The 20,015-nt window shown below is 47.4% G+C and overlaps 2 protein-coding genes across 11 annotated transcripts in view; one reads left to right on the top strand and one right to left on the bottom strand.

Annotated features, from left to right (window-relative positions):
* The first annotated feature begins 66 nt into the window (after nucleotides 1–66).
* Nucleotides 67–12,184, top strand: ZDHHC16 (zDHHC palmitoyltransferase 16). 7 transcript variants are annotated; one of them, XM_012767629.3, is made up of 11 exons: nucleotides 68–284; nucleotides 6,289–6,536; nucleotides 6,707–6,901; nucleotides 7,048–7,136; nucleotides 7,525–7,553; nucleotides 8,116–8,249; nucleotides 8,388–8,435; nucleotides 9,313–9,398; nucleotides 10,433–10,556; nucleotides 10,774–10,818; nucleotides 11,625–11,988. In XM_012767629.3, exons 2-11 carry the CDS (start codon nucleotides 6,294–6,296, stop codon nucleotides 11,655–11,657), a joined length of 1,026 nt encoding a protein of 341 aa, XP_012623083.1. In that variant the 5' UTR covers nucleotides 68–284; nucleotides 6,289–6,293; the 3' UTR covers nucleotides 11,658–11,988. The 7 variants fall into 7 exon arrangements, with proteins under 7 accessions (XP_075866008.1, XP_075866009.1, XP_012623083.1 ...); XM_012767606.3 differs by having other exon boundaries at nucleotides 69–284; nucleotides 10,774–10,844; nucleotides 11,625–12,184; XM_076009893.1 differs by lacking the exon at nucleotides 10,433–10,556 and having other exon boundaries at nucleotides 67–284.
* A 212-nt stretch (nucleotides 12,185–12,396) lies between these two features.
* The window catches only part of MMS19 (MMS19 cytosolic iron-sulfur assembly component), a 36,921-nt gene continuing 29,302 nt past the window's right edge, over nucleotides 12,397–20,015 (bottom strand). For 3 of the 4 annotated variants that reach the window (XM_012767579.2, XM_076009891.1, XM_076009892.1), the window contains 17 exons: nucleotides 19,685–19,810; nucleotides 19,414–19,495; nucleotides 18,964–19,064; nucleotides 18,713–18,862; nucleotides 17,585–17,740; nucleotides 16,674–16,773; nucleotides 15,812–15,914; nucleotides 15,600–15,668; nucleotides 15,246–15,372; nucleotides 14,585–14,685; nucleotides 14,381–14,437; nucleotides 14,091–14,277; nucleotides 13,717–13,799; nucleotides 13,429–13,593; nucleotides 13,289–13,348; nucleotides 12,865–12,965; nucleotides 12,397–12,787 (listed from right to left, as the gene is read on the bottom strand). In XM_012767579.2, the coding sequence (XP_012623033.1) occupies nucleotides 12,760–12,787; nucleotides 12,865–12,965; nucleotides 13,289–13,348; nucleotides 13,429–13,593; nucleotides 13,717–13,799; nucleotides 14,091–14,277; nucleotides 14,381–14,437; nucleotides 14,585–14,685; nucleotides 15,246–15,372; nucleotides 15,600–15,668; nucleotides 15,812–15,914; nucleotides 16,674–16,773; nucleotides 17,585–17,740; nucleotides 18,713–18,862; nucleotides 18,964–19,064; nucleotides 19,414–19,495; nucleotides 19,685–19,810 (1,796 nt within the window). In that variant the 3' untranslated portion in view covers nucleotides 12,397–12,759. The remainder of the gene's footprint in view (nucleotides 12,788–12,864; nucleotides 12,966–13,288; nucleotides 13,349–13,428; nucleotides 13,594–13,716; nucleotides 13,800–14,090; nucleotides 14,278–14,380; nucleotides 14,438–14,584; nucleotides 14,686–15,245; nucleotides 15,373–15,599; nucleotides 15,669–15,811; nucleotides 15,915–16,673; nucleotides 16,774–17,584; nucleotides 17,741–18,712; nucleotides 18,863–18,963; nucleotides 19,065–19,413; nucleotides 19,496–19,684; nucleotides 19,811–20,015) is intronic. The other variant, XM_012767569.3, reaches the window with a different exon arrangement.

Here is a 20,015-nt window from a genome sequence, read left to right as displayed (position 1 = left end):
CACGTGTGCGTGGGAGCTACTCCGAGGGTAAACTCCACTTCCCAGGATTCCCTGGGACAAGTCCGGAGGCGGAACTTCAGAGCTCCTGCGCTCGCGCTTGCGCCCGAGGTTGAGGATGGGTTGGCGGCGGGTCCGGATGGACTGGCTGGCGCTGTGGGAGGCGGACCATGGTGGGTCAGATTGAGCCCGGCCCGGCCTGGGCGCCGAGCAGGAGAGGGTGGCAGTGAGCGTCGGCAGAGGCTGCGAAGCTCGTTTTGGCTGATTGGGGAATCAGCAGGCAGCAGGTAAGGGCGGAGCCGCGGTACCTGCTCCCCATCCTAGTCTCTTTTTCTAGGATTGGATACTACCCCGGGGCCTTGTCGCGCGTCCGGGTTCCTGCTCTCTCTTCGCCCCGCCCCGCGGGGCCATACCCTTCTCGGGCAAAGCGCGCTCGCTGGGCTGCTGTAACGCGCAGAGCAGGAGCGAGGTCAATCAACCTAACTCGCCCATTTCACAGGTCTGGAAACTCAGATCCTGAGACAGGACATGACTTGTCCAAAGTCGCGGAGATAGTTTAAGATAGAGCCCAAACCGGAACCCAAGTTTTTGGCTTCCAGTCCATCGCAGTTTGACCGCGCCGCCCTCATTGAGAAGTAAAGCCTTTTCGCGGTTTTTGTAACTGCAGCTTTCAGTCCTGCAGTCGAATCCTCTTAAGCGGTGCTCTAGGTGTGTGGGCCCCTCATCCAAAGATGAGCAGCCCTATGATAAAGCTGCTGCTGTTTTTCTTCTCAGCCTGTTAGCCGGAAAGGGAAGTCTACACATGGATAAAATGCTGCTCTTTACTGATAACTGACATCTCCTGCTCGAGATTGCAAACATCCTGAGAGCAGCATTTTTGTCCAGATAAGATTTGCCATGACTTCGCTCTCAATTTATTTAACTTCTGGTGGTTTTGCAATCTGTCCCTCCCTGTCTCCTCTCCCTTCCTCCCCAGTTGGGTTTCCCTTTGGGAAACAGATGGTGACTTAGAACCTTGGGAAGAGGAGGTGGGTGCTGTGGCCTGCAATCTCCTCTAATCTGGTGGCAGATGGCCACCACCATTTGTGGCTACTATTGAAGGATCCAAGTACTCAGGGCTTGTGCTTGGGGTGATAGTAAAACTGTGCTTTGCTCTCTTTCCTCCCCAATCACTGAGATAATTGCCCTCCACACACAATTTTTTGAATTTTGTTTTACCTCAGTTTCCTGAGGGGAAAGTCTGTATGTTCACTTGTAACCCATTTATTACATGTATCTTTTCCCTGGCATCTCTATAACTCCCCACTAACTGAAGGGGAGAGGAACTGACTTCAGACTTTGTTCACTCAAATCTGGTCTGTACCTGTGCATCTGAAAACTTTTTTGTTGGAGACAGAGTTTTGCTCTGTTGCCCTGGGTAGAGTGCAGTGGCATCACCACAGCTCACTGCAGCCTCAAATTCCTGGGCTCAGGTGATCCTCCTGCATCGGCCTCCCAAACAGCTGAGACTATAGGCATGTACCACCATGCCCTGCTGATTTTTTCTATTTTTAGTAGAGATGGGGTCTTGCTATTGCCCAGGCTGGTCTCAAACTCCTGACCTCAAGCGATCCTCCCACCTCCCAGAGTGCCAGGACTACAGCATGAGCCACCTCACCCTGCAAGTTTTCTGTTTATGTGTTTAGGCTGGTTGGACTTGTTTTCTAAAATGACTTCTAGCTCCTAAAGGCAATGATTCTAATAACAGTTTCAATTTCTCTCTTTATTAATCAGGAAGAATGATAGCAGCAGACACTTATTTAGTGTTATCACATTGGCAGGAGTGTTCTTGCTGGTATTTGTAGGACAGATACACATCTGACCCACCTTCCCACTTCTTCATTCCTCCAGGTCATTCATTCAACAAGTTTTTTTTTTTTTTTTGAGACAGAGTCTGGCTCTGTTGCCCCAGCTAGAGTACAGTGGTGTCATGATAACTCACTGTAACCTCAAACTCCTGGGCTCAACCGATCCTCCTGCATCGGCCTCCCAGAGTGCTGGGATTATAGGCATGAGCTACTGTGACTGGCCTTGTGCTAAGTGCTTTATAAACATTTCATTTATACCTTACCAAGTACACTTGGCCCTCCATATCCAAGGGTTCTTCATTTGTGGACTCAACTAACCCCATATTGAAAATATTCTGGGGACAAACATTAAATAATAATAATATGACAAAAAATAATACAAATAGAAACAAAACAGTATGTCTTCACTTAATGTGATCAGTAGGTTCTTGGAATTGACTTTAATTGAAATGGAGTATAACAATTTTTTTTCTCATCAGCATTATGACATTATTTGAAGACTTACTATACACATCATTTCATTTCTCTTAAAGTCCCAGTTTCCAAGAACCTATTGATGACGTTAAACGAGGACTTATTGTATGTATAACAACTGTTTAAATAGTATTTACGTTGTATTAGGTATTATAAATAATGTAGAGATGCTATATACAGAAATGTATACAGAAAGATGTGCACAAGTTGTATGCAAATACTATGCCACTTTTTAAAAAAAAAATTTATTTTTTTATTTTAGCATATTATGGGGGTACAAGTGTTAAGGTTACATATATTGTCCGTGCCCCATGACTATGCCATTTTTTATCAGGGACTTGAGCATCCATGGATTTTTGGTATCTGCAGGGGGTCCTGAAACCAATCCCCCACCCCATTATGGATGACTGTGTAGTTATAGAATCATACAGGGAATCATACAGTTATAGAATCATCATATAGTTATAGAATCATATATATTAGAGCTGGAAGGAACATTAGCATTTAATCCTACACTCTCATTGAATGGCAAATTCAAGTCCCAGTAGGGTTCAGTGATTTGCCCAAGGTTAAAGAACTGATTAGGGAAAGAAAGAGACCGGTAAGGAATTGGTAAATTTAGTCCTTGAGGCAGGTATTTCCTGTAGAGCTCAGGAATTCAAGAGGTTGCTGTGAAGAATCTGAAAAGTGGAGAATCTGAGATTTTTTTTGGTTTTAAGACTAGGAGAGGCCAGGCGTGGTGGCTCACGCCTGTAATCGAGGTGGGCGGATTGCTCAAGGTCAGGAGTTCATAACCAGCCTGAGCAAGAGCAAGACCCGTCTCTACTATAAACAGAAAGAATTAATTGGCCAACTAATATATAAATCAGCCGAGCATGGTGGTACATGCCTGTAGTCCCAGCTACTCGGGAGGCTGAGGCAGTAGGATCGCTTGAACCCTGGAGTTTGAGGTTGCTGTGAGCTAGGCTGATGCCACAGCACTCACTCTAGCCTGGGCAACAAAGTGAGACTCTGTCTCAAAAAAAAAAAAAAGATTAGGAGAGATAAGGTGGCATATAATTCAAGTTTATTACAAATGAGGAATGCATCTGATTTGCATGCTATTGCTCTAAAAAGTATTTTAGCAAATAGGAAACTCTCCATTAGCCATAGTAAGGGAATGAACAGTGGTTTGGACAGTCCAAAAGTCGCCTAGTTTTGCTGTTGGGGTGAAGTGTTTTGTCTCACTCTTAACATGATTATGGGTGTCTGCTATTTTGAAAATTCATGCTTCCAGCCAAATCATGGTTTGAAACAATAGGAGTCCAACTCAGAGGAGGTAAAAGTTTGAGTTTTTGTTTTCTTTTCCTCTTTTCTACACTCCCCCTTAATTCTTTTAGCTTCCTAGGAGGTGATGGGAATGGCCAAGTTCTTTATCCTGGTGCCGAGTTCCTACTGAATTGTCTTTTTTTCTCTTTCTCTGTACGCCTTGTCTTCTGGGTTTCTTTTAGCCTTAGGACTTACAGGGCTTGTGGAAGGAAGTAATTAAGTGTTTTCTTTGAAAGGCCTTCTAAGATGAGCCAGGGTGCAAGAAGAGTACCATGCTCCAGTTACTGAATTGAAACTATCCCTACCGTGGAGCAGCCTCCTCCAGTTTCTGCTGGGTTTTGAGCTACCTGTTAAATAAGTCAGTGGAGTTGTCAAGGACAAAGAGCACTCCCTGGCCGCCTTGAGGAAAATCAGATAATTTCTTTTCTGGTAAAAGACTTTAATCTAAAGAATTTATGATGAAACTATTGAAGGAATATTTTAGAGCATCTGTGTCTTCTGATCTGGTCATTGTGTAGGCACCTGATCTCTTCCCATGGTTGTTGGATGGGGTAGAAACTGCAGAGAGGAGATGGAGGCATTGCAGGGGAATGAAAGGACTAAAGAACTGGGAAGACTGCTTGGGAATCTTGGGGCCAAGGGCAGCAGTTGCAGAGGTTCTTGAGTGTCTACCTAGAGCAAGGCAGGAGAGACTCTTGGCTGAGAGGGCAGGCCCTGAGGTCTTCATGTTGATGGCCCCCTTCCACTGCTGGTGACTCCTGTGGTGTGCTGCTCTGAATACCTGAAGTTGTCTTGGCTATCTTATCCTTGGGTTGGGGCTGGGAGTGGAATTGGAGACAAAGCATCTTATGTCAAGCAAGGGGTAGCTGGCTGTTCTGATAGGAGACAGGGAATCTCATGCTACTAGGTTGAGTCTGCTGGGCTGTAACATCAGCCCAGAGGGAGTAGCAAGGAGTATCTTTGCCAAGACTCAAATAGCACCATAGATGTAGGTGCAGGATCTACATGCTGTGCACTGACTCCCCCATGGCCGTTCTTTGGTGAAGAGCAATTGTTAGGAAGTACGGCAATGGGTTAGGCTAGGCAGGAGACCCCAGGAAAACTCTGCTACAGTGGCCATGCCCAGAGACAGAGTGGGCAACATTGTCCACACAGACCCCAAAGGTCTGCCTACATAGACAACTCCAAAGATGACTGCTTTGGTTTGGGGCTGCTTGCCTCTTACCTCCTACTGTGGCCCTTTGCTCTAGCTCTAGGTTTGTGGTTTTTTTTTGAGACAGGGTCTTGCTCTGTTGCCTGGGCTAGAGTGCAGTGGCATCATCATAGCTCACTGCAACCTCAAACTCCTGGGCTCCAGAGATCCTACCTCAGCCTCCCAAGTAGCTAGGCCTACAGGCATGAACCACCACACTCAATTTTTTTGAGATGGGGCCTCACTATTGGCCAGGCTAGTCTGTAACAGGGGTCCTCAACCTGCGGCCCGCCAAGGACATTTATCTGGCCCGAGGGTGTTTTTGCCCCTGCTGCCTGTCCTGCTTAGCAGCCAACTCATCCTGGGCTCACAGTTTGTGTGTGTGGAATGTGTGCCGCACTCTCCAACGGCCCTCTAACGGTCTGAGGGACAGTGAACTGGCTCCGTTTAAAAAGTTTGAGGACCCCTGCTCTAACTCCTAGTCTCAAGTGATCCTCCTACCTTGGCCTCCCAAAGTTCTAGGATTACAGATGTGAGTTACCACACCCAGCTTGATTTTTTTTTTCAATTAAAAATACTTTATTGCTAAAAAATGCCAGTGATCATCTGAACCTTCAGCAAGTCATAATCTTTTTGCTAGTGGAGGGTCTTGCTTTGATCTTGCTGGGGGCTGACAGATGAGGATGGTGGTTGATAAAGGTTGGCATGGCTGTGACAATTTCTGAGTGGCTGCCTGGAGCCTCAGGCATGGGGTTGCAATCTTTGGTGTGCATGTGTGGGCAGAGCCAAGATGCTTCCTGAAGCTGCAGAGAGGGGGAGCTCTGAGATTCTTGTCACCTTTTGAATGGTTGGATTTAGCTCTTGGGGTAACTTTTTCCCCAAATGTCTTGCAGTCATTTGAGCAGAACAACATCACTTAGTATCTTAATGATGCCTGCTGCATAGCTTGATAGAGTGGAGCTTTTCACAAACGGCTGGACTCAAGAAACTGGTTGTACATCGTCAACCATCTTTTCCAACAATCCCTTCTTCTCCCAGCTTGATTTTTCTATTTCTTGTAGAGATGGGGTCTAGCTATGTTGTTCAGGCTGGTCTTGAACCCCTGGCCTCAAGTGATCCTCCTGCCTCAGCCTCCTAAAGTGCTGGGATTATAGGTGTGAGCCACTGTACCCGCCCAGGCACGCAAATCCCTGGATTTGTGGATTTGCTGTGTACCCACATGGTGTGATGTAAATATGATTGTAGGCTCAGAGCCTTCAGTCCCTACCCAAATAATGTGGTTGGGACATTGGCACTGGACAGTCTGTGGAAAAGTGAAGTGACCTTCCTACTTTCCATAGCTGGTAACTGTCCTAGCTGGGTGTTAGTCTTAGGTCTTTGCCCTCCAAGTGGGTGCTCTGGGCCTTCCCACTAGTAGGGTAGGGAGGGACAGGACTCAGGCTGGATTCTCACAATGCTGTGCTCTTTCAGGAGCCATGAGGGGCCAGCGGAGCCTGCTGCTGGGCCCGGCCCGCCTCTGCCTGCGCCTGCTTCTGCTTCTGGGCTACAGGCGCCGCTGCCCACCTCTGCTCCGGGGCCTGGTACAGCGCTGGCGCTATGGCAAGGTCTGCCTGCGCTCCCTGCTCTACAACTCCTTTGGGGGCAGTGACACTGCGGTTGATGCTGCCTTTGAGCCCGTCTACTGGCTGGTGGACAACGTGATCCGCTGGTTTGGGGTGGTGAGTGATGCCCAGGGAACAGAAAAAGGGGTGTCTGGGGGAGCAGATGGACATGTCTCTGATGGACCCACACTAGGTTTTGAAGGCCACCCCCTACCCCCAGGGAAATTCCTGAGTCTACCTGATAGAGCTGTCTCACTGTGTCTGCCTGACCTTACTGGTGTCAACAGGTGTTCGTGGTGCTGGTGATCGTGCTGACAAGCTCCATTGTGGCCATTGCCTACCTATGTGTCCTGCCCCTCATCCTCCGAACCTACTCAGTTCCACGACTTTGCTGGCATTTCTTCTATAGTCACTGGAATCTGATCCTCATCGTCTTCCATTACTACCAGGCCATCACCACTCCGCCTGGGTACCCACCCCAGGTGGGTCCCCACAGGGGAATAGGGGAGGGGGAGAGTTGAAGTCTATGGGAGCTAGTCCCAGGAGTGAGGGAGAGTGCTTTAGTGTCTTTTGAGGTACAGAACTGGTGCTGTCACAGTTGTGATGACACTCTTCTCCTTTTGCACAGGGCAGGAATGACATCGCCACGGTCTCCATCTGTAAGAAGTGCATTTACCCCAAGCCAGCCCGAACGCACCACTGCAGCATTTGCAATAGGTGGGTCTTGGCTTTTCTCTATCAACCCCAGCTGTGACCCTTCTGCTGTAGCCCTAGCGCAAAACCTAGACCTGAAGTTTGCTAAGATATGTACAAAGCACCTATCATGTCCCAGGCAATCTGCCATCTCCTGACACCTTGTTCTTAGGATGGTCCTGAGAGTTAGGCACTATTACCACTTGTGGAAGCTGGGTTCAAAAAGATGAGTTACCTTGTCCAATGCCATACAGCCAAGAAACCACACAGCTGGGTGTGAAGCCAGGCCTGGCTGTCTTCAAGTCTGTGCCCTTTCCACCTCAGCAGGATGCTGGGCCTTGTAGGAAAGGATTGGCACTGACATCTCAAGAATCTTGGCCACCGTAACAGAGCCTGTGTCCCTCCCTCACAGGTGTGTGCTGAAGATGGATCATCATTGCCGTATCCTTTTGCTTTCTCTTCTGCCTGAGGCCTTCTTTAGCTCCAGAGCACAATGGGCTCATGAGGAGTTGGTAGAAGAGGTGCAGGGCTGACCATCTCCTTGGGGAGCAGGAGGCTCACAAGCACTCTGGTACATACCTTCTGGGAGCAAGGAATCATGTAACAGCTCTTTCTTCTGTAGACTGTTGTACTAACAGCTGTAGAACGGGAAGAGATATTTGGGCTTCTGTGGTGGTCTGCTGGGTGTGTCAGATGGAACCATGGGTCCCCTTCTGTCCCATACAGATGTCTGGCTAACCCCAGCTAGGCTGAAGTATTGGTAGATTCATTTTACTGCAGGATTTCAGTTTCCATGGTTTCCTGGTGGGACTTAAGGACTCTAAAAAGCTTAGAACACTTTCACCTAAACCTCAGGAAACAGCCCCATATTTTCCTGCCTTTGGAAAATAGTTCTTGGTGACTGGAAGAAGCCTGAGGCTTGTGTGATGTCACCATGAACCAAAGAGGCCTGAATACCCCCTAAAATTGTGTTTGATCTTGTCCTTAATCATTTTCCCACCAGCCTGGCTGAACAATTGTGTGGGCCACTATAATCATCGGTACTTCTTCTCTTTCTGCTTTTTCATGACTCTGGGCTGTATCTACTGCAGCTATGGAAGTTGGGACCTTTTCCGGGAGGCTTATGTTGCCATTGAGGTGAGCTCACTGTTAGCAGCAGGGTGGCTCCATAGTGCAGAACTGTGGGGTGTAGAACCTGTCCCTAAGGATGGGGCTGGTAGCACCCCCATTCTAGAGGCTTGAGAGTATAACCAGCACTGTTTTCCATCCCCTTAGAAAATGAAACAGCTCGACAAGAACAAACTACAGGCGGTTGCCAACCAGGTGGGCTGTCCCCACCCCACTGCCTCCTGCTGCTCCGGCCTGGGGGTGTAGAGTTGCTCAGGCGACTGGGACCGACCTGCTAGTCTAGTTGTAGACACTGGTTGAGAGGCCATAGTAGATGGGATCAGGAGTGTTCAGGGAGGCTGTCTGCAGTGGGTAGACTAAGTGGTCTGGGGGCAAGGTGGAAGTTCCTGGTATGATAGTCTTTGGCTGTCTGTCCCACCATCACCTTCTCTCTGGGCTGAGGAAGCACTCTGCCTTGGTGATGGCCTGAGCAGCAGGGAGTCTATGTTATTCTGTGTAATGGGGTTCCAGGGGACAGAGATCAGGCTGGGCCAGTCTGATCATCCCTTGCTCCTGGTCCATCCACATCTGGATCACCCTTGCCCCACCCCCTACTCCAGTGCCTTTTAGGACTCCTTAATCTGCTGAGCGCATCTTGGGCTCATATGATTGTATCTCTGCTGTCCTTTCGCAGTCTTTAGTGGAACTGCGGGTTCTCCCACTCCAGTCAGTATATTCTGGGTGTGGTCTGGTCTCTCTTGGAGACATAGCCACACAGAGGAGTTCCAGCTGGGGATTGGATTGGCTTCCCCTGGAGCCCCATTGGTGTTGTCAACGTGAAGGCTCAGGGTCAGCTCCTCCTGTGCTTTTGCCACCTTGTCCAGACCTGTTCTGCCCAGTGTTTGTCCACATGATGCTGTCACTGGGCTTGGTCCACCCATCTGGCTGCTGCCCTGACTCCTCTGTGGCTTTTATCCCCATTTTCTCTGCCTGGGTTTGGATCACTTCTGCCTATAGATGCTGGGGGCTCTGGTGCCAGTTGCTGGAGACCAACAGAGCAAATAAGTCAGGCTTTGCTGTTTTCTTTTTCTAGACTTATCACCAGACCCCACCACCCACCTTCTCCTTTCAAGAAAGGATGACTCACAAGAGTCTTGTCTACCTCTGGTTCCTGTGCAGGTATTTAATTCTCATTTTTGATAGTTTTCAGGGAGGGGCAGCTTCAGAAAAAACTTTAGGTGTCCACATACAGGCAGGAACCCATCTCTAAGTGAACTGCCACTGTTCACCTGGTCTAATTTATGTTGGCAAAGAGTCTGTACTTAATTTTCTTCAGCATTTTGGGGCAGGGAACGTTAAGAATACTAGTACTGCTTGTTACTAAGCACAAGGATAAAAGCATATGTTTGTTATGTGCCAAGATAAATTAAACTCCTTATTTTATTTCATCCTCATAGCACCTACCTAAAGGGTAGATGGCTATATTTATAGATGAGGAAAACTGAACATTAGAGGGGTGGAGTGACTTGTTCCATGATACTGAGTTAGGAATGGTAGAGCTAGAATTTGAATTTCATGCCATCCCATTCCCACCTCCAGTGCTTTTACTACTCCCCACTATCTCCCAAGCACGGGTATGAGACAGGGTCTTGCTCTTTCTCCCAGGCTGGAGTACGGTGGCAATGATAATAGGTCACTGCAGCCTCAAACTCCTGGGCTCAAGTGATCCTCCTGCCTCAGTAGCTGGGACTGTAGATGTACACTACCCATGCCTGGTTAATTATTTTTACTTTTTTGTGGATAGGGTCTCACTACATTGCCCACTCCTGGGCTCAAGCAATCCTCCCTTGAGGACACGCTCCCACCCCCCCACCCCCAGTACTAGGATTACAGGCATGAACCAGTGTGCCTGGTCTATTTTTCTTAATAAGAGACAGGTTCTCATTATGTTGAGAGGATGGATTGGAACTCCTGGCTCAAGCGATACCCCTTCCTTAGTCTCCAGAATAGCTGGGATTGTATACATGAGCCACTGTGCCTGGCTGATGCTGTCTATAGATATAGTGAAGTAAAAGTTCACCTAGGATGCATGCAGGGAAATGAGGAAGACTTGGGCAGAGAGGTTGCTACCCAGTTATAGGTTAACTCAATTTCAGAACTACTTCCTCCAGCCCTCTTGAAACTACCCACCAATCTTAGCCTCTCTTTCTTAGTTCTGTGGCACTTGCTCTGGGTGCCCTAACTATATGGCATGCTGTTCTCATCAGTCGGGGAGAGACTAGCATCGAAAGGCACATCAACAAGAAGGAGAGACACCGGCTACAGGCCAAGGGCAGAGTGAGTAAGGTTGAGGGCTTGGGGTGGTTGGGCAGGTGGGTAACTGAATCTGCCCTCCTGTAGACAGAGGCCATGGTCAGGGCTGACTAGGGCAAGCATCATAAAAGGCCAGAACTTGCCCACCTTAGCTTTAGCTCGAGTCAATTTCATCTCAAAAATTAGGAGGGGATTAAATAAAAAAGGTTTGTAGAAACACATATGTTTTTCTTGGCTCTAGGTATTTAGGAATCCTTACAACTATGGCTGCTTGGACAATTGGAAGGTATTCTTGGGTGTGGACACAGGAAGGTAAAGTAAGATACAGAGCTCTGTGACAAAGATGATCTGTGCTTGTGAACACTTGAATTCAAATGTGGCTAGTGTGATCAAGGAGTTTTTAATTTGATTTCATTTTCACTATTTTAAACAGCCACATGTGGTTAGTGGCTACTGTCTTAGCATAATTCTAGACTCTAGGAGTAGAGATAATTGCTCATTTGAGCCAAACAGGTTTGAGGCCTGTTTCACTCAAAACTGTATGGTTCCAAGTAACGGATGAAACTTCAGGATGACTATAGTAGAATCCTAAGAAGGCTGTTCTCAGGAAGGGACCCCTAGGTATAGGACATAGTGACCACCATTCATCTCTCACTTGTATAGCAGTGTCTGGAGTTCAAGCCAATACTTTGTGAGATGGAAGTAATCTATTTGTGAAAGAGGTCCTAAGACAATAAATGGAGCTTTCTCAGCCTCAGACAGGAAAACCATTTTCAAATTGCAGTTACTGAGGCAGTAACAATAAAATGACTCTAAGTACCCTGCCCTCCCCCATCCCCTTTTCTCATTAAACTCCTGCCAATCACTGTGCTGGCAGTGGTCCCTTAGAAGTTTAGCTTGAAATCTCTAAAGGTCTTCAGGACACCAGGGAGTACATTTAGTGGACAAAATAGAAAAAATTAGAACTTTTGTTACCTTTGTGATTGACGCCAAGGTAGCTTCAGGATATCTTGATATATTGCTTGCTGAGGAATGAGGATCAGGAAGAACCAGGAACTTTTGGAATTTAGATATGTCTATCTTCTCTTCTAGGCACTGGCTTACCCGGGTGCTGTTACCTTCTAGCCACCTGCCCCACGGAAACGGAATGAGCTGGGAGCCCCCTCCCTGGGTGACTGCTCACTCAGCCTCTGTGATGGCAGTGTGAGCTGGACTGTCAGCCACAACTTGAGCATTCATTCTGCTTCCTACGTTGTCTCAAGGGCCAAGGGCAGCTTTTCTTGGAATTGATGATAAAAAAGAGCCAGTGGGCCTGCCTCAGAGTACCATACAGGGACAACTCAAGGACCAACCTTTTGGCCACTGCGGAAGACACAATGTGAAGAAATCTGAGGACTGGCATCCTTTTACTCAGGCAAACAGAAGTTCCAGGCCCAGACCAGGGTCAGGCTGCTGCCTTGCCCAGTGCTGACCCTGGCCCCTCCTGGTTATAGCACCTCTTAGACTTGCTGTCTGAGAAAACACCTAACTGGTACAGCTGAGATCCCAGCTTCTCAACAGGGCAGAGTTACCAGACCTGCTGCTGAGGTCACTGCCACTTCTCATATGCTGCTGAAGGGAGCAAAAATAAAGGTATTTGATTTTTAACAACATGCAGCTCCTCACTCTTTGCCTCACTATAGGACAGGGAGGGGGGAAGTCAAGGTCATGGCCTAGTGAGTAGATGTTCTGGTCATGCCTCCTATGCCCAGAATTCTTGGCTATTCCAGGTCATTACTGTTCTTCTAGCTTAGGCCAGTGACACCTCTGGTTATATGCTACAGAGGCATATGTGGGTGGGGGAAATATCTGACAGTCAGCCCCATTACCAAAAGAAATCTTTATTCTTCAGCAGGCACACACATCCCTACCTCCCCTGGTCCTCAGGGCCACACTCGTCTGCATTCACTCCTCAGCAGCATATCGTCTTCTCTCTGGCATATAAATGGAAGAGCCCCATGACCCTAGATCTTTCTTCAAACATAAATAGTCTCACACTCAGTTACTTCACAATCCATTAGAAATCAGGACTCCCATGTTTCTTGCACAGCCATGCTACAGAGGCCCAGCATTTGTGCTGTGGGAAAGGCAGTCAGAGACCAGTGGTCTCCCTGCCTTGGGCAAGATGGCTCAATAGTAATTCCAGGTAAGATTGTCTGTTAGAACAGTCACGGCCAGGACCAAGGGCTCAGCTACCAGGGCTCCCCAGCAGAAACCTGCAGCAAAAAATGTTGGCAACATCAGTAGTGAGGCTTATCTCAGCCCCACTTCTTCCCACGATGTAAAAACTCACCACTCTCCTCTGGCTGACACTGCTTCCTTGCGCACCAGTCTCTTCTTGTCATCCAGGGGTTTGGCTAAGGCCCGGATCACCTGTGGTTTGTATGGCAGCAGCTGTGGAGTCAGAGGAGATAATCTTTGGTTGCCTTGGATGAGCAAGGCTAAGACTCTCTTGATTATACACGAATATTCTGAAGAAAGCAAAATGTGTCCTATTTTTTAGTGATTCTAGGGGATGCTAAGTGGCAGGATGGCCACTCTATTATAGAGTAGTCAGGATTTACTGGGTCCATGGAAAAAATCCTTGCCTATCTGTACCTTGTAGTTCATATCGATCCCATAGCAGGGTGGTTAACCCCACTTTACTAAGGCAGAAAGGTACTTACCTAGCTTCTCTGAGAAGTTCCCAGACCAGGGAGGGATATCAGAAGACTTACCACAGGGGTGGGCAGGCGAGTAAGAGCGTGCATACACTGCAGTGCAGCAATCCGGACAGCCTAGAAGATAACCATAAGGAGGTTAGGGGACACCCGAGGAGAGATGTTGGTGCCAAATGAGTTGCTGGGGCTCAACACACCATGGAAGGGCTAGAGCTGAGGTTCAGAAACTTGGTGACGAGGGTGTCAACGTGAAGACTCATGACTTGGGGTGCTTCCAGTAGAAGAGGCTGAAGGCAGCTGAGGGTGGAGAGCTGTACAATACAGTCAGGGCAGGACAGGGCCTCCAGCAACAAGGAAAGGAGCTAAGAGGCAATGGGAAAGGTAGGGGATGACCACACTGTGAAGGGGGAGCTCTCCTCCCCCTTCTAGCCCCAGTTGGGGAAGAATAGCTTTCTCCCCCAGGGGGCTCTGACTGCAGGACTTACTGTGGGCAGCTCTGGCAAGAGCACAGGCTTAGGCAGCCTGTTAAGTACATGAGACAGACCCTTCAGATAGTTTGGCTTCACATCTGTAAAAAATGGAAACGCTTAGGGGGGAAACTGACATATAGCTTGGGAATTCAACTCTAATCTCTGAGGCTGAGGTATCAGATATAATGAAATGGGGAAAAAAGAGCCCCTCAAGCTAATAAGCCAAGATATGCCCATCAAAGGAAAAAGTAGGATAATCTACAAATTTAGCTTTCTAGGACAGACCATACTTTAGCTCTAAACAAGCAGGCAGGTCCTAAATTATTCTAGGCAATGTAGCTAAGCAAAGGAGAGGTCTACATATTTGTAGACTTTCAGACTCTCCTCACCTTGGGGAGCAGCATGGAAGCCCTGCACCAAAGCAGGCACGTTATCTGTGAAGAACCGCTGGCGGAACATGATCCGCACTTCAGCGTGGCCGGCACGAGTCAACACATCAGTGCAGTCAGACATGAGCAGCGAGAAGCCATCAGCTGCTGCTGGGCCTAGCTCTGAATCACTCAGGAGGCCCATGAGCTGGAGAAAAAGAGGGCCTTTGAGGTGCATTGGGGGAGAAATAGAATCAACAGGGAAGTTCCTGTTTAGGTCCTAGGTTCTTCTGTCTCCAAAAAGGACTTACCCGGGCTGTAAGGCAGGAGCTGAGAGGATGGTATCTAAGCACTAAGGCCTTTGTTACCTGTAATTGGAGAGAGAGAGAGCAGTCAGGGCATGACACTCAAACCCCAGAACCCTGAGACACTGATGTTTCTGGCTCAGGGTCAAATAGGGACACTTCATTTAACCAGACATAACTCTCTAACAAGAATCCATTCTGACTCCTTACCCAGAGAAGCAATGTGAAGGCCTGACTACGACAGGGCCCCGAGGCCAGGCCAGCCTCCACTTTCTCCACAGCCAGCTGTAGGAATTCATCCAGCTGCTGCCCTGAAAGAGAGGGAGGAAATGCTGATGCAAAGGCCACACATTTTTTTCATTTTCTTATTTTAGCGTATTACGGGGGTACAAGTGTTAAGGTTACATATATTGCCCATGCCCCCCTCCTCCCCCACATTTCTTTCTTTAATAGAGGAGGTAAACAATTTAAGTGCAGAGCTCCCTGAAGGCTGCTAGAAAGGGACAGTATCATTTTGTCCATATAGGACGGCAGCATGAGAGCCTGGTGTTCTCAAAATGTAGGGGTGCTGCCCTATGAAGAGAGAGGGTTGTCTATTTCCAATAAAAAATTATCCATCTTAGCCCCACAGTAGGGAATAGGATGTGGAACCAGATAGAACATTCTCCTCATAGTCCTTCTCTTCTTGGGTACAGTAATGCTTTGCTCAACTCTGGTCTTGAGCAAGGGGTGTTCCAGGACAGTGAGCAGCTAAAGCCCTATTATGTTATTAGCAAGGTCTTTTTTTTTTTTTTAAAGAGAATGAGTACTGGGCTTGAAGATTTCATCTGTAGTTGATCCAGGAGGCTCTGACCCTGTCTCCTCCTAGTACCTGCCGGGTGCTTGTTGAGGAGTCCTGCAAAGCACTTGGCAGCAGCAGTGGAGGAGAAGGGGCAGCTGTGGCAGCAGCTCAGCTCCATAAGTTCCCGCATGAGTTGATTCAGCTGAGGGATTTCCACCTACAGAACAACTGGCTATGAAATGGACCCAGAGAACACTTGATCTCTAAGAGATAACCAGTACCAAGTGGCAGCAGGGACCAGGATGGATGAAAACTAACTTCTATGGTGGGGGAAGTAAAAAATCAGCTGAGCTTGTGGCAAATTTCAGCCCAGAGGTCACCTGGGATCCACCTTCCCCTGTCAGGGTTAAACAAGGGTACTCCCCAATTTGTGTGCTTACTTACATTTCGAGGGAGGGAGCAGACAAAGGCCATAAGCAGTGCAACCAGCCGCCTCTGCCCTGAGGGGCCATCCTATAAGGGAAGAAGAGCCCTATCAAGCCTGCCCAGCCAGCAACAGGCTTGTCTGCTCCTCTACTCATCCATATTAGCCCTAAGAAAATAAGCTTGAAGACATAAGTTCCAAGATTCTCCCGTCTGATCCATCAGACTGTCACCTGGAATGGCTGGAATCTGCTTGGGAAGCTGTTTTCAGGCAGAAAGGAGACGTTGCCATCCAAGAAGAGTGGCACAATGCGGGAGACACTCTGGGCAGCTAACCTGGGGGCAGAGTACTAGGTATTATCAAGGAGCTAGGTTTCTAAAACAGTCCTTCCTGCCACAGCAGTACTTTTCAATCTGGGGTTCACATTAGGGTCAAGTCAATGGGACAGGCCCTGATCATTCATACATTTAATAAGTATTAATCTGGCACATATTATGTGTTAGGAAACTATTCCCATCTAGGTCCTAGTGGTACAGCAGTGAGCCAGACAAATCAAATCCTATTCTCTTAGAGTTTACAATCTAGTGAGAGAATCTGTGTGTGTGTGTATTATTATTATTATTATTTTTTGAAACAGAGTATTACTCTGTTGCCCTGGCTAAAGTACATTGGTACCAGCATAGTTCACTGCAACCTCTAACTCCTGGGTTCAAGTAATCCTCCTATCTAAGCTTCCTGAGTAGTTGGGACTATAGATGCAAGCTACCATACCTGGCTATTTTTTTTATTTTTAGTAGAGACAGGGTCTTGCTCTTGTTTAGGTTGGGAATATGTATGTTTTTAAAATGCTGAATGGGTAATTCTTCTGCACATCTGTAGCTAACAACCATTGGCCCATGGCCCACCCATCCCCACAGTCCATGGTACAAAGAGCTCCTTCCTTTTGCTTTGTCAGAAAATCTTATAAAAATAATGAACTGCCTCCACATTTAAATGTGGGTAAATGGATAGCTGACAAGGCAGCTATCTGTCGCATCTTCCAAATAATCCCATCCTTCTCCCTGGGTTTAAGCCACATCTGTGATTATACTCACTCAGGGCTTAGGTGGGTGGTAGCAGTACCAATGACAGACACCATGGCAGCCAAGACCTCATCCTCCAACAGCACTTTTTTCAGAACTGAGGGCTCTTTTTCTGCCAAACCAAAGCAAAACACACAATCACAAGGCCATGACTATGATTCAAAGATCCAAATGATTAGGTCCTGTCATCGTGATTCTGGGGCTGACTCTAAGACACAACAGCAGCAGTTTTTAATCTACCCTCGGGTAGTGCTGCAGTTCTAATAGCTAGGCACTAGAAAAACAGGAGTGGTCTAACTTGGGACTACACAGGGCTCTTGAGAACCTTGTGCACAGTCCTTAGACTAGGAAACAGTGGGGAATAAGGACAGCTAGTATGGATGTTCTTAACATAAGAAATAGTAACATAGGTCTTTAAAAAAATTTAAAAATAACATGGATTTGTCTTCATGGGCCCTTATTATTTATAGCAACTATCACATACTGAGCACTTGCTGTGTGGCAGGCATTTTACATTCTTTATTTGATCATTACCAATTATCCTGTGATGGAGAGATTACTCAGGCTTAGAAAGGCTGGATATCTTCACCTAGGTTATCAAGTGATTGAGTTGATGATGAAACCTAATCAGATCTGCTTGATTCCAGGGTCCAATTCCAATTAACTAATTACATAGCAATCAAAGGGGAAAAAGGGTGCATCTTCTTGAACACTAGTAACAGTGTTAACTAGTTTGGTTCCTGCCATTGGTCAGGCTGGCACTCTGCTATGAAGTGAAATATCACTCAGGGACAAAGGATTCAAAAAGTAAGCCTCTGATGGTATCAGATGCAGTCCCACCAAGACCCAGAGGGTGGCAGCGCTGTTCAACACTAGCAGAGGGCAGAGTTCCCAAAGGTGGGGAAGGAGAGGTGGAAAGTTACCTGGCATGGAAGCCTGCACAGCCAAGGCAAGCAAGCAAGGTACGGCTGTCTGGTGGAAATACCAGCAGCTCTCGGGGTCCTGCTGGCATTTTTCCGCCACCTGTTGGAGGCTTTGACAGACAGCAATAACTTCACTGGACTGTGCAACCATATTCCCTGTTGGTGAAAAAGTAAGTGTTCTCTGTAAGGTTTCCTTAAAACCACTACCAGATATTTTAAATACAGCAGATGGGAAGAACAGTCAAAGATGAATGACTGAAGAGGCCAAGAATGTCTTATTAAAGAGCTGAATCATTTTATTCAGCTCTTATTTAATCATTTTATTCTCTTAGCAGCTCTTTTTCATCTGTTCAGACTGCATAGCTGAAATCTGCTCTGTGCCAGGCTCTGCAACAGAAGCATTAGATACATTCTCTCCTTTATTTTCATAACAACCCTAGAAGTATCATTTCCTCCACTTTATAGAGGAGGGTGCAATGAAATGATCAAGGGTTTTCCAGGATCACAGTAAGTGCAAAGTTAGGAATGAAGCCCAAGACACATTCCAAGCCTAATGTTCTTTCTACTATGTGACAGCTGCTGAGTCAACCACTGTCGACCTGGATCTACCCCTGAGGGCTGGGCAGTCCTAAGCATGGAGCTTAGGTCAGTGAGGACCCATGGTGATCACACATAGGTTCCTAGTAGGAGTAGCTGCTGTCACTTTTGCTTTGAGGCAGTGTTTCTCAAACTCAAAAGGACCTATGAGTTACCTGGGGATCCTGTTAAAATGCCAGTTGTGACCAGTGAGGGGCTGAGATTCTGTACGTCTAACAAGCTCCCAGATGCTGCCCACACTGCTTTTTGACAGATCGTATTTTGAGCACCATGGCCTTAGAGTGGTGCGTCTCAATTCTGACCCCACATGAAAATCACCTGAGCAGTCTAACAATTACTATTGCCCAAGTTCCATCCCACCTCAAAGACTGATTCAGTTGGACCCAGGCATCAGTACATTTAAAAAAAAGTTTGCCACGTCACTCTTATGTACAGCTACAGTTAGAACCATTGCTTTAGAAGTGTCAACTCCAAACTCGACTATAGCTCCCCATTCGGCCCAGCTGCTTGGGTATTATTGCTGGGAATTACCTTTGTTCACCTGCCAGAGATGCTGCAGCAGCAGAGGCAGCGTCTCCTTAACAATGCTGGGATGTGTTGATACAGCTGACAAGGCTTGCAGACAGCGCAGATGCCAGGAGCATTTGGTGGGCCTATCCTCTCTAGTCAAATCTGATTCCCCTGAAAGCAACCAAGGAGACAAGGTTTCACTGTGTTGACAAGCATGAAGGCTTCAAAGCCTTGCTGGGAAGAGTAAGCCACAAAAGATTAAGGATGCATACCTGTGTGCAGCTCCTCAGCAAGCCTGGGTACTAGGTGGCTGCTGAAGGCCACAGGGTAGAGAGTGGCCAGGGTTCCCGATGCTTCCAGTGCTGCCACCCTACTGAAGGCACAGAACAGATAAGCCTTGGCTGAGCCCTGGCCCATTATTCTCTTGTCTAGGCCTGACATTAGGCAGATTCAGGAGTGTAGGCTCCTGAGGTCTCCTTGCTAAAGAGCAGTACTCAAATATCTATACCACTGAGTTGTACAAGGTTTCTTAGAGCCCCTCCCCAAAACAGGCAGTCCCACATTTCTCTGGTTAGCAGCCAGAGCCTAACACAGAGCCATCTCCCTAAGGAGAGCCAATGGTCAGAAGCACAGAGCCCTAAGCCCTGGTCCTTGCTTGATCTGTTGCTACTAATACAGGTGGGAAACAGCTTATGCTCTCTCTCACTGCTTTAGATTCTCACCAACTCTGGGAATCCTCCTCCAGGAAGCTCAGTCTGTATAGGTGACCTACTGCCAGCTCCAAGTCCCCAGAAGATAGGAGATCTGTAGTTAGAAGGGAACATGAGCCTCGTCTTTCTTCCCCTGCAACCACCACAACCCTTCCAAAAATCCTATTAGAAACTCCAATCATTAGAGTTGCAGTGAGAACAGGCAATTAAGACTGCTATTAAGACAGAAAATTCCAAAGAAGGGACCAATATTCTCATCTTCTCTCTTTCCCTTAAGATGTACCTGGCTGGGCACCCAAGACTGTGAGTGTACGGATGCCAACAAGCTGAAGTTGGGTGCTGGGGTCCGTTAGGGCCATAAATACCAGTGAGCACAGCTGGTCCTTGAAGACACTCAGAGGCCTTGGATCTAGGGAGAGACAGAGGCTAGGTTAAAAGGGAACCCTAACGTTCAATATCCCTAATTTAGCTATATGATGCCAGGACAACATGGGCCAGATTTAAAGAGCTTAAGCCATGGGGTGTCCAAGGAAGCATGTTGGGGAAAAAATAAACATTTCATCCATTAAGTGTTCTCTTGTGCCACAACCTCAGGACCACTGACCTAGACTACA

The sequence above is a fragment of the Microcebus murinus genome, chromosome 14, assembly GCF_040939455.1.
Source record: "Microcebus murinus isolate Inina chromosome 14, M.murinus_Inina_mat1.0, whole genome shotgun sequence".
Taxonomy (NCBI): domain Eukaryota; kingdom Metazoa; phylum Chordata; class Mammalia; order Primates; family Cheirogaleidae; genus Microcebus; species Microcebus murinus.
Note: the sequence above shows the minus strand (reverse complement) of the source record. Positions and strands in the feature narration are given on the sequence as shown.

Bases quoted from the DNA above. Each gene is read 5' to 3' on its own strand.
- ZDHHC16 (XM_012767606.3), top strand. From the start codon at position 6,294: ATGAGGGGCCAGCGGAGCCTGCTGCTGGGCCCGGCCCGCCTCTGCCTG. The intron at 9,399-10,432 runs GTATTTAATTCT...TCTCTTTCTTAG, and splicing joins TACCTCTGGTTCCTGTGCAG to TTCTGTGGCACTTGCTCTGG. The intron at 10,845-11,624 runs GTAAAGTAAGAT...CTTCTCTTCTAG, and splicing joins TTGGGTGTGGACACAGGAAG to GCACTGGCTTACCCGGGTGC.